The sequence below is a fragment of the Apodemus sylvaticus genome, chromosome 5 (genome assembly GCF_947179515.1).
Source record: "Apodemus sylvaticus chromosome 5, mApoSyl1.1, whole genome shotgun sequence".
Classification (NCBI taxonomy): Eukaryota; Metazoa; Chordata; class Mammalia; order Rodentia; family Muridae; genus Apodemus; species Apodemus sylvaticus.
In genome coordinates this window covers 114,051,425-114,064,946 of record NC_067476.1, presented here as the reverse complement: position 1 = coordinate 114,064,946, position 13,522 = coordinate 114,051,425, and the positions used below count along the sequence as shown (strand labels likewise).

The following is a 13,522-nucleotide window of genomic DNA, read 5'->3' as shown; positions in this document are numbered from 1 at the left end:
ATTACTATAAGGAAAACTTAACAGTAAGCTAAGAAAAAAATAGAACTGATGATTAACTTTGTCAACCTATTAGATTTAGATATCCTGGGGCATTAGTGAGTGAGGCACAACTTCAGGTTTATCTGTGAAGGTACTTACAGAGAGGTTTAAATCGGTGGGTAGGGGTACTCGGAGGAAAACAAAGCCAGCTGAGCACCAACATTCACCATGCTCTCTCTCATTCCTGGTCCATCCATGTGTGCTCAGGAGCCTCACAGTCACACGGCCACAAGCACAAGCAATTCCCATCACTAGTTCAAATAAATACTTCTTCCCCTAAACTGCCCTTGCCAGAAATGTGCCAACAAGAACAGGAATACAGAAAGTCTGAGTAATACCTCAGTAAGCAACAGTGCTTGTTCTGCAAGCATGAAAGAGGGCATGAGTCAAATCCCAGCACCTACATGAGAAGCTAGACGGGCCGCACATGCCCAGACCCCAGCATCAGGGTCCAAGACAGGTAGATCCTGAGAGCTTGGATTCTTTCAAGACAGTAAGATGCAGAAAGATAAAGATATGCAGTTTCCTGCTCTGGCCACATGAGCATGGGTATGTAGAATTTGCTGCACATTCACATGTATAAAAGAGACACAGGCACTCAGAAAAGAGAGGAGAATGGGGTAAGAGAGTAAGAAGAGGGAGATCTTTTTCTAGAGAAAAGAAAATAGAAAAGCAACACAGAAAATTGGTACCAATGGGCCAGTGAAATGGAGAATCAGGTAAAAAAAAAATGCTTACCTAAACCCTAAAGGCCCAGAACCAACATAAAGGTGGCAGGCCAGAACCAATTTCACAAGTTGCCCTTTAACATCTGAAAGCATGACATGAAACACGTATACTCCCACCCCAATTAACAACAATAACAACACTTTAAAAGAAACTGGTATCAGGAAGTGAGGCCATCACTGTGCTAACATTCACTGACTGGTGCACCAAGGCCATCACTGTGCCAACACTGACTGACTGGTCCACCGAGGCCATCACTGTGCCAACATTCATTGACTGGTACACAGGCTTCTGGGCTGCTGGAAGGGCACAGGGAGCTCTGGAACATGAAGCACCATCCAAAAAACATGAAAAATGGGCAATTTGAAAGAAAGGAGCATGAATCCTGTTAAAGTGACTCTGTTAGAGAGATTAGTGCACTACAGAGAAACCAGGGATAGTGCATCAAGACAAGAAAGACACTGAGGTTAAGAGCACACTGTCAAAAGCTCCAGGGCGTAACAATGGAATCTTATTTGAGAAATTCTCATCTTAAAAAAACAAACAAAAAAACTACCCAAACAAATTAGTGGCATCTTGCTCCAAAAGTGCTGACAGTGCTTCCCTAGGTTCAGATACCCAGAGGCCTCTGTCACTGTTATAAATGAAGCACAGCGACATCTGGAGCTGAAGGAAAGAGGCAGCATGTTACTCTCTTGCAGGCATCACCTCAGAGTTGGGTTGGTAAGATAGCTAGCTCAATAGTAAAGTGTTTATCATCAGGCCTGATAAGCCATGTTTGATTCCACATAGTAAGAGGATGGAACCAATTCCCAAAAGCTGTCCTGACTTAATACAACCTCTGGCATACAAGCACAAACACATACTGTTGGCATTTCTTTTTGTTTGTTTGTTTGTTTGTTTGTTTTTTGGGGGTGTTTTTTTGATTTGGTTTTTTGGAGACAGGGTTTCTCTGTGTAGTCCTGGCTGTCCTGCAACTCACTCTGTAGACCAGGCTGGCCTCGAACTCAGAAATCCGCCTGCCTCTGCCTTCCAGAGTGCTGGGATTACAGGTGTGTGCCATCACTGCCCGGCACTGTTGGCATTTCATCTAGGCTCTGCCCCAAGGTTACCTGGCAATAGCCATGTATGCCTGACTCACAATAAAAGGGGATGCTGGCCCCCTCTTCACTCCCTTGCTCTCTCCTCCTCTTGCTCCTGCTCACTTACCCTCTTCCCTGACTCTCCCCATTCCCCTTCTCCCTCTCCCCACATGCTCATGGCCGGTCTCTCTTCCTCTATACTACCCCCACCCCCACACCCCCACCCCTTTCTCTGTCTCTACTACTCCCTCAACTCCCCTCCCCATGTCCTAAATAAACTCTATTCTATACTATACCATCTGAGGCTGGCACCTCAGCATGGGCCCACAGAGGCACCCCCTTCCTCCACATCATACCATGCCTCCACCCTTTCTTTTCTTTTTTATAAAACAAAACACCACAACACACACCCATTAAATCAGTATGTAATGTTTTTAAAGGATGCAAGAGTGATGGAGTCACCAAGGCTCTAGAAAGTTAATGGGGCCAAGCAATTGGGGACAGGGTTGACTGGAAAGTCTAAGTAGCAATATAGACTTGAAAAGATGGGAGATGCCAGGAATGTGGGTTGTTTGCCAAGGAAAACTACAGACTTCATGTGAAGTCAGCTGGAGAGAGAAACTACTACTGCCACCAACAATAGCTAAGAGAACTATGAAAGCCTGCTGTAGCCTACACGATGCCGTCATGAGCCCAGTCTGTAATTTCCTTGCTATGCTCCTGTTTCTCTTTATGGACTAGAATTGTTTACCCTGCCTCATTATACTGGGAGTTGTACTTTGGGTTTTGATTTTTATAGAACCTCATCATTATTCAATTATGGAAGTCTCAGAACAAACTTTGTTTTACTTTGTTTTCTTAAAACATATTCTTATTATGTAGTCCCAGCTAGCCTGGAACTCACATTGTAGACCAGGCTAATCTGGAATTCAGAGATTTGCCTACCTCTGCCACCCGAGTGCTAGGATTAAAGGCATGGTTCTCTATGTCCAGCTACAGAACCAAGCTGTCTTACTCAAGTAAATAATGCTCTACCTGTGCAAGCAACTCCAATTAAATGCAGTGGACCACAAAACAACACAATGACAACAAAAACCAAAAACATCAAAGTAAGTGGGAGCTTTGGGGTAGAAGAAGGTTCGGTGAAAGACAAAACTAGCTGCTGAGGAGCACATGTAATGTGGCAGACAGACTGTGGACACTCAGACATGTATTCTGATGATGACAAGAAAATAAGACATTAGGGGTAAGAAGTGGAGTGTTAAAGTGAGGTATTTGGGTGCCAAGTTGACAAGGGGTAAGTCTGAGGGGCAACACTGATTGTCAGCATAACTGGAGTAGGAAGCACCTAGAGCATTAGCGTGGCAGACCATTGGCTGTGTCCAGAAGGGCATTCTCAGAGAAATAATTAAGAAGACTTGCCTTGAATGTGGTAATACCATCCTACACTTACAAAAGGCAAAGAGACATGCCAGCTGAGAGTCAGCACTTATCTGTTCCCTAGCACAGTCAGACATAAAGAGTCAGCCTGCCACTCTGCCACAAGTTACTCCACCACCACGCCTTCCCTACCATGATAGAATATACTGTCAGCCAAAATAAATCCTGCTCCTAAGCTACTTTTGTCAGGGATTTGGTCACAGCAAGAAGAAAAATAACTAACCCAAAACAGGATATAACACAAAAAACAAATTTTGTAAGGTATTTGACAGTTAAAAACAATTCAGCGTCATCTGTGAACCAAGAAAGCAAAATTTTACAGCTGTTTAACAAAGTCTGCCTGAAATTGCACCCACAACATCAGTAAAGCTGTCTAGTCATCAGTGCTAAAGATGCTGCTCTAAAAGGGTTTTGCATACCCCTGTGCAAAACCCCTCAGCAATCTACTGGGATTAAGCACAATCACGATGTAGGATCACAAGGTTTGCTCCCAAGAAGGCCCCATACCAAGAAGAATAGAACAGTCAAAGAACAGGTTCATACTTTAAATACTTACCACTATCCCTACTTCCAAGAAACCAAATGCCCAGCTCTATTTCAATTATGACAAAATAATCTGGTCAAATATACAGTCATGACCTAGGAAGATAGCTTAATCAGTAAAGTGCTTGCCATGCAGACATGAGGTGCTGAGTTGAATTCCCCCATCCATCTAGGAAAGCGGCAGCAGTGGCACACTTAATCCTAGTACTAGTGAGCGAGGCAGGCAGAGCCCAGGGACTCACTGGATAGTCACCCAGCCTAATCAACAAGTTTCAACCAGTGAGAGACCTTGTCTCAAAAACTAAGGTGAGCCAGACTCTGTGGCATACATCTTTAATCCCAGCAATAGGGAAGCAGAGACAGCAAGATCTCTAGGAGTTTGAGGCCAACATGATCTCCTTAGCCAATTTAAAAAAAAAAAAAAAAAAAAAAAAAAGGCTGGCAGTGGTAATACACCTGTAATCCTAGCCCTTGGGAGACAGAAGCAGGTAAATCTGAGTTTGAGACCAGCCTAGTATACAAAGAAAGGTCCAGGACATCCAGGGCTACACAGAGAAAACCTGTCTAAACCAAAACCAAAACTAAAACAAACAAGGTAGACAGACCCTGAGGAACACCCTAGGTTGTCCTCTCACCTCCACACCTGCACATGCACACACATGCACTCACATACACAAAACGTAGCCACAAACCATGTATTTCAGTTAAAAGCATAAAATGTGTGCACAACAACTAAAATTTTAGATCTTTAAACACAGGAATGAGAACATATAATAAAAGTGATGATATTCAAATGAATATGGAATTTTAAAATCTAGTGTTTAGTAACTTCTAAATTAAAATTTAAACAAATCCTTTTAGGTCTTGAGGTCTCCTTTTAAGGTACATGCCTATATTATTGAGAGAGAATTGTAAACCAAAGTGTATACATAGGGACAAGCCATAAAGCTGCACCAACTGGATCCTAGATCCTCCTTCCCTAAGGGCAGCCCATTCTTGGTTCTTTCATAGCCCTGTACAATGCTGCTTGACCTGAATGCTACAAGGCAGCACTGTAAAGAAGCTGAAAGCACGAAGACAGCTCTGCTGAGGTGGAGAAGAACCAAGGTGGGCCTTCCTCTGACCGCTCAGTCTTCTCCCAGCTCCAGTGGCTTCCTGTGGCTTCCTTTCCACACCTCAACAGCACCCACTAAACACAGCATCTAGTCACCATTGTGACCCATCATTCAGCCCATCTGCAGCTCAATTCTGGCCTTCTTCCTGCCCCTCTAGATTCTCCTCAAAGAAACCATTCACCTCTTTGCAGCAGTGCTTATCTTCAGGAAGAGACAAGGAGTATGGTAGGGGACGGGAGGACAATCATTGAAGAGGAATCTGAAGACTGTAACATTCACATTTAAAGTCTACCTCATATAACTGCATCTGGGCACATTTTAAGAAGACAGACACTGTAAGGCTGGGGTAGGAAAGTCAGCGTTACCCTTAGAGATAACAGAACAATCTCATGTGCCCTTACTTCATTAAGAGCACACATTCTTGCTATGGAGCCAATGTTGTTGGTGATGGTGATCAAAGTTGCTCTGGCAAGGTCCTCCTTACTGGCAGCCTCTCTCTTCTCCTTGCTCATCATGTTTCCAAAACTGTGGTGGAGGAAAAACATTTCACTGCTGAAACAAAGGCAACACAGTCCAGGAGAACTTCAATGGTACTTTACTATGATAAAATGACTTTACAGCAAGTTTTTCTACACTGAACTACAGAATGATGGGAGCATCCACTGAAAAGAACTCAGTTTAAATAAAAAAGGCCACAAAGTACTCTAAATGAGCAGGTAACATTTCCTGTCACGTACTAAAATTCAACTTTGGTACCAGATAGTTCCCTAACCAAGCAGCATCTAGTACATCCTCCGAAAGGCAACACTGCCTGGTCTGCCTGCCGTGTGCCAGCAGAGAGTCCCAGGAAGACATCTCTTATTGGCAGGCCATCCCTACTATGCGACTGTTTGACTCAGATAGTCACAGTTGCATCTATCATAGAAAACTCATTCAATCAGCACACAAAGTACAAAACAGCTGAGGCCCACAGTGGCTACTAAATTCTAGGGTGCCCTAGAAAGTAAATAAAAGACTTCAAATTTCTTGACCAGCAGAAGGGCTACAATAGAAACTGTGACCCAAACCCAAGGACAAGGATAAGGAAGAGGTGACTAGTGATCAAATGCTGACACTAAAACATAACCTATTATTGTATTTATCCAGTGGCTCTCTCTAATCAAGTAAGTACTTCCACATGAATGTCTTTTCTATTATTTAAAACCAAGTACTCAGCTGTGCATGGTGGCACACACCTTTAATTGGCACTTAGATTTCTGAGAGTCCAAGAAGAGCCTGTTCTAATAGCAAGTTACAGGCCAGACAGGGCTACGTCGTAAGACCTTGACTCAAAAACAGAACAAAACAAAAAACACATGTGCTCTCACACAAAAATACAAAGATTACATATCTAGGGGAGCTAGAAACATGGCTCAGTATAAGAGTGCTGACTGCGACGGGCGGGCGGTGGTGGCGCACGCCTGTAATCCAGGCACTCTGGGAGGCAGAGGCAGACGGATTTCTGAGTTCAAGGCCAGCCTGGTCTACAGAGTGAGTTCCGGGACAGCCAGGGCTACACAGAGAAACCCTGTCTCCAAAAAACCAAATCCAAGGAAAAAAAAAAAGTGCTGACTGCTCTTCCAGAGGGCCCTTTCAATTCCCAGAACCCACAAGTCAGCTCCTAAGTGTAAGTATGTAATTTCAGCCCCAGGAAATCTGATACCCTCTTCTGGTCTCCATGAGTACCTGGCGTGCACATGTTGCACAGATATAAATTGAGGCAAAACACCCATACATATAAAAGTAACTATTTTTACAAACTACATACCTAAATAAAAAATATAGACAGTCCCAAGCTAAGCATGGTAGCACAGGCCAGCATCTCAGCACCTGACAGACCAAGACAGACCTGAGCTTCACAAGGAAACCCTGACTCAAAAACAGCAAGAGGAAGACAGAGAAAAGGACTTCCATTTTTTATAGAATTAAAGAGAATAGGCATATTCTTTTTTTGTTTGTTTGTTTTTGTTTTTTTTTTTTCAAGACACTACTTCTCTGTGTAGCCCAGGCTGTCCTGGAACTCACTCTGTAGACCAGGCTGGCCTCAAACTCAGAAAGCTGCCTGCCTCTGCCTCTGCCTCCCAAGTGCTGGGATTAAAGGCATGTGCCACCACTACCCGGCCAAAGGCATATACTTAACAAAAGAAACATAATGCTTGTGTACTAAAATTTTTTGCAGTTTAAAGACAACCACCAGTTAAAGAAATAGAAAGAAGTCCATCTTCCTGAACCAAAGATTTGACAGTGTTAAGTTGGTAATACTCGGGTCTACAGAGATGGCTGAGCAGCTAAGAGTACTTGCTCTTGTAGAAGACCCAGGTTCTATTCCAAACACCCAAATGAGGTCTCATAACTGTGTTTCCAGATTTATATCCTCTTCTGACCTCACTGCCATCAGGCACACACTGGGTACACATACAAACATCCAAGAAAAACATAAAATTTTAAAATATTTAAAAATAAAAGTTGGAACTACTCAAACTGGTCACCAGATTCAACAAAATCCCTATTAAAATCCTAGCTATCTTCTTTACAGACACTACCAAGTTGATACTAAAATTCATATAGAAAGTCAAAGAATTCAAAGCAGCCAAAATAACTGTGGAAAGGAAGAACAAGTTAGAGAGCTTGTGACCTATGTGTCTGCTGCTTTCCCCTTAAACACTTAGTGCAAGACTGCAGTAAACAAGGGGACAGCACACTGGTCTAAAGACAAATACAGAACAGAAAAAAAACCGAGAAACAAGAACTCAACTGAAACATCTAGAGTCAACTGATTGCTGACAAAGGGCTCAAAAGACTAAGGAAAGAACAGTCTTTAGCAGAAAAACAAAACTCAAGATCACAATTAGGGCCTGGAGGCACACCCCAGTTATTTCCAACAGTCAGAAGCTGATACAGGAAGATTACAAGTTCAAGGTCACTCAAGCCTCTGTAGAAGAGAGACAAAGACTTCACCAATGGAAAGAAAAGCAAAGACTCAGAAGTAGAGATAAATGAAAAATTCAGAAAACAGATTAGAGAAATTAGGAGAAAACTTAAAGGAGCTACAGTGGAGTGACTGCCTTTGTATCCTTATTGTGGGAGCCCTCGAATCTCAGCGACCATTAGGATGAATTCTTCTTGTCTGACTTCTGCCACTTTCCAAGCAATTGCTGTTGGGATTCCCAGGGTTGTCTTTTTCCTTACTCTTTGCTACTATGTCAGCTTCTAACTGCAGTGTCAATAATACAGTTTTAAGCATTTGCATGGGAAAAATGAAGTTACTAAAGCAGTTTATAAATAGGGGTGGGGCTGGGAGTTCCTAAACAAAAGACAGAGACAGAATAAGAATGTCTTAAGTTGCTGGGGCTGTAAAATGATGTGGTCACATTGGAAAGTAGTCTATTAGTTCTTCAAAAGATAACATAAAATCATCATGCAGCACAGCAATTTCATTCCTAGATAGAGATCAAGAGAATTAAAGCAGGACACACACACATCTTTAATTACATGACTCTGGAAGTAGAGGCAGACGGATCTTAAGTTCGAGGTCAGCCTGTTCAAGAGTGAGTTCCAGGATAGTTAGAGGGGAAACAAAACAAAAACAAACAAAAAATAAATTAAAACCATGTCCAGATAAAGACAGGTCTTCAGCACTATTAATAACAGCCAGAAAAAATTAGAAACACCCAATGCTTATTAACTACGAAATGCATAAAATATGGTATATTAACCACTCAACAACAAAAAGAAATAATTCTGTAAATATTATGCTAAGAGAGATGAAGCTGGTCATAACAGATCATACTATGATCCCATATATATGAGAAATGTTCAGAGTAAGCAAATCCATAGAAACAGCAGCTCTGGGAAGGATGAGGGCTGAAATGGAAAAAGAGTGACAGCTAAGGGCTGTAAAGTTTCTTTCTAAAATGATAAAAAACATTCTGAAATTGAATTACAGTAGTAGTTGCAAAATTCTGCAAATATTACACATTTTTAAAAAGGTAAGTGCTTGTGTTTACCAGACTTGCCTCTAATTAACTATGAAGCCAAGAATGATCTGAAACTCCTGATCCTCCTGCCTCTGCTTGGATCCTACATTAGAGGCTTGTACCATGCCATCTCCACAGTGCCAGGGAGCATGCACAGGCTTCACACACACTAGCATGTAGTCTACTAACTGAACTACATCTTCAGATACAAATTAAATGCTTTCAACAAATAACTTTATAAATTACATTTCAATGAAACTGTTTAAAATAAAACATATACTTAATAGGATTTTGGTCCTGTATTTCTTACTACATTACATACTCCCTTACCTGGAAGCCACAGCCCAGCCTGGCAAGCCAAACCTCTCATAGTCTCCTCCATAAATGTCTCGAACTAATTTGTCCACTTTGGTGCTATCTCCACGAGATGCCATCTCAAGAGCTTCTTCAAAAGTACTACAGCCAGTAAGAAGACAGCAGAGACCAAAGAAAGTTCCTCCTCCAAGACTATGATTAAAAGCAAACAATGTAGTATTTTTAAAACACAGGAATGGAAATGTTAGACTTATAAACCCCCAAACATATTTATGTATTAGTCTATTCTTGCCTCAATTAAACTATGAGTGATACCAATAAGGTAATTTTGAAAGATAAATGCAAGTGCCTCATAAACACAAAAAGCATATATTCATGTGAGCCAACAGTAGAAAAATATATATAGTCCATCTCCCTGTATGTGTCCCCATTGTGGTCTATTCCTGGTGAGTATGAAAGCCTCAGGTACACATAAAGCCAACATACGCAGTGGTCATGATAGCACCTTTCTGTATTCAAGTGCAGAATGACCTCTGAAGTCATTCAAGCACCTGTCATTCTAACCCGCAAGACATATCTGTTGCTTTCCCAAACTAGTCTCATTTGTTGGCTTGTACTCATTAGGTAAATGGTTATTCAAATCCTCAGTTCCTTTGTTTTCTCAAGTAACCTCTAAACATTAACCAAAACATCCATTCTTGTTCATCTACTCTTCCCTTTTTAAATCATTTTTCTAGTTATCAGTACCTCAACTTCTAGATCCAAACTGTCTTAGTTACATTTCTATTGTTATGATAAGACATCATGACCAAGACAACCTATAGAAGAAAAGAATTTATCTGGGGCATTACAGTTTCAGTGTTCAGAGCCCATGACCATCATAGTAGGGAGCAAGGCAACAAGCAGCCATCGCACTGGAGCAGTAGCTGAAACCTCTTGAGACACAACATGAAGCAGAGAACACTTTAACTGGGAATTGCTTGAGCTCTTGAAATCTCAAAGTCCATCCCTAGTGACATACCTCCTCCAACAAGGCCACCCTTCTTTTTTTTTTGGATTTGGTTTTTTCGAGACAGGGTTTCTCTGTGTAGCCCTGGCTGTCCTGGAACTCACTCGGTAGACCAGGCTGGCCTCGAACTCAGAAATTCGCCTGCCTCTGCCTCCCAGAGTGCTGGGATTACAGGCCCGCTAAGGCCACCCTTCTTAACCCTCCCCAAACATTTCAACCACCTGGGAACCAAGCATTCAAATATATAAGCCTATGGAAAGACACTCTCACTCAAACCACATTTCCACTCCCTGGCTTCCACAGGCTTGTAGCCATATCATAGGCAAAATGTATTTGTTCTTCAAAAGTTCCCATAGTATTTCGGTTTCAACGCTGTTTCAAAATCTACCCAAGTCTCTTCTGAGACTCAAGGCAATCTTGTAACAGTAATTCCATGTAAAAGCAAAGGCAAAACATGTACTTCCAACACACATTAGTATAGAATGTACACATTAGCTTTCCAAATGAAGGAAATGGGCTCTTTGGCAGGGATCCATGCCTCTGGCATCTCTAACGTTAATCTTGGTTTCCTAGGCAATCCAAGCTTCACCTTCACCTTCACAACTTCACGTAACAGTCACCTCAGGGGCAGGCAGGGACTCCCTGCCACATGCCTGGCCTTGGTGGTTTTCCTTAACCACAGAGGAAGACTCTACAACCCTTTTACTCATATATCCATCTTGGCTCTAAAGCCAGAACCATATGGGTAACTGCCAAGCTGGGCTGCTAGTGTGGGAAGAGGCCCAGACCCCTTCTTGAATTATATCTGCAGCAGCTTTTCTTGTTGTTGATTAAGAGTAGAAAATTTCTGAGGCATTTCCTTCTAATCAGCTGAAAGCTTAGCTGGGCAGCATCACCTTATCTTTCAACATAAGCTTTGGTTCCAACATTAAATCTCCTGGTACTATTTTTCCATTTCAAACTATACGTTTTATATTTCTTTTTGTCCCAACTGTTCTTTTGCACTGTAGATCTATGTTAACAGTTACCACTAACAAACACATGACACAGTCAGTATAAGGCTGTCTTAAAATCTCAGTCAAAAAAAAAAATTAATACATTATTTTTCAATTTTCCTTCAGGCAACTTTTTAGGACAAGGGTAAAAAGAAGCTACATTTAAAATATCATCAACAATAATCTCTACCCAGTTGCTTATATTTTCTCCATTAAAATATCTTTTTGTTTTTGATTTTTGGTTTTTTGGTTGTTATTATTTGTTGTTCTTGTTTATTTGAAACAGGGTCTCCATCAGCAATTCTCAACCTGAGGGTTGTGACCCCTTTGGGGGTCAAATGACACTTTCACTGGAGCTGTCTAAGACCATGAGAAAACATAGATGCACTGTTACATTATGATTCACAACAGTAGTAGCAAAATTAGTTAAGAAGTAGCAACAAAAATAATTTTATAATGGGGGTCACCGCAACCTTAAGAATTGTATTAGCAACCTTAGGAATTGTATTAGAGTCCCAGCATTAGGAAGATTAAAAACTACTGCTCTATACAGTCCTGGCTGCCTGGAACTCATTTTGTAATCCATGCTGGCCTTGAATTCAGAGATCCTCCCCAATGCTGGGATTAAAGACATGTGCCACACCATACTTGACCCCCTCCTCTAAAACTGCTTGAGCTGGGCATCCATAGTCAACATTTGTTCTCAGCACTGCTGTCTTCCAAGCTCCTACTAGGATGACCCTATTCAGCCCTGCTTACAGCCTTTAACCACTTTCCTAATCCAAAATCCACATATTACTCCAAACAATAGCACAGTGAAGTCAAGTACAGCAATAGCCCACTCCCTGGTACCAACTTCTGTCTACTGCTGTGGTAAGACAGCAAAACCAAGACAACTTATAGTAGAGTTTATTGGGGGCTTATACTTAAGAGTTCATGACCATCATGGTGGGAACATGACCTTAGGCATGATAGTAGTACTTGACAGGTCTGGCACTTGAACAGTAGCTAAGAACTCACATCTTAGACACAACCATGAGGAGAGAAAACTAACTGGGAATGGCTTGGGCTTTTGAAACCTCAAAGCTCACCCCAGTAACAGATCTCCAATAAGGCCACATTTCCTAATCTTCCCCAAACATTTCCACCACCTGGGGACCAAGTATTAAAATATGTGAGTCTATGAAGAACATTCTCAATTAAACTACCACACAGCATCCCAGGACCATCCCTTGCCATATGGCCATGTCCCGGACACCTTATACCATCCTGTTATGAATGAATGCATGCACATGCTAAAGCATATATGCAATAGGTTTCAAAGGAAGCACTTTCTCTTGCTTTCTCTTCCAAAGGGCTACTTGGTTAACAGCTACTCTATATATGCACACCACAAACGATGGATGCAATGAGTCTGTTAAGGCAACATTTAATGAAATAATAATAAAAACCCTAAGCAAAAGAGATGAAAAGAGGTCAATAATATCAGAATGTTTAAAGAGAAGCAACATGTGCTTGCATAGTTTCAAAACTTTAAATCTTTCACATAATTTTAATGAATGCTGTTGTGATACCTAACAACTCAGTAACCTATTATATCAAGTACAGACAGTAACTATATGAAGGATTTACCTGGTGCCTGTGACCCTCTTATAATTATCTTTGGAATACACTGCTAAGATGCTAACCCCTGAGCCGATGTTCACCAGAAGCAGAGGGTATGGATTTTTCAAATCAAATGGTAACTTCTGACATTTTTCAGAATCAGCAGGATTTTCAAAATAATAGCACTGTGACCGTCCATTGAATCCAACTGAGTCAATGTATAAAATTCCTTTTATTAAGCAATCTAGTTCATCCAGTTTTCGAAGCTGAAGGTCACCTATCTGTAATAAAATAAAAATGTAATCAGACTTTCTAATAAACCAACATTTTTTTCCTGAAACAAAGTATCACTGTAGCCTAAGCCTCAAATTCTTTTGCCCCCACTTACTAAGTGGTGGGACTATAGATGTGAGCCACTACATCTGGCAACCAACTGAAAAAAAAATTAATTCCATTTTAAAAGACATCTCTACACTGAAGGAACCATAAAAGTGCACCCACAGATGTGTAACATTTGTATACACTTTGTAGAGCAGATCTGGGGACAAGGAAAAGGAGGATGGAACACCCAGACAGACTCTGGTTCCTACAGACACAAATAGTCTACATACAAACCACTATAACTATGAAATGAGCA

At 41.4% G+C, this 13,522-nt stretch overlaps 1 protein-coding gene across 7 annotated transcripts in view; it reads right to left on the bottom strand.

Moving 5' to 3' along the window:
• Positions 1-13,522, bottom strand: part of Pank2 (pantothenate kinase 2) — a 36,103-nt gene that overhangs the window by 5,739 nt on the left and 16,842 nt on the right. For 2 of the 7 annotated variants that reach the window (XM_052183672.1, XM_052183674.1), the window contains exons 3-5: positions 12,913-13,166; positions 9,292-9,468; positions 5,347-5,470 (exon numbers count right to left, since the gene is read on the bottom strand). The exons of 1 other annotated variant lie outside the window; for it this stretch is intronic. In XM_052183672.1, the coding sequence (XP_052039632.1) occupies positions 5,347-5,470; positions 9,292-9,468; positions 12,913-13,166 (555 nt within the window). Of the gene's footprint in view, positions 1-5,346; positions 5,471-8,724; positions 8,849-9,291; positions 9,469-12,912; positions 13,167-13,522 lie in introns of those variants that run through there. 4 more of the 7 variants (XM_052183676.1, XM_052183675.1, XM_052183677.1 and 1 more) reach the window with 3 other exon arrangements.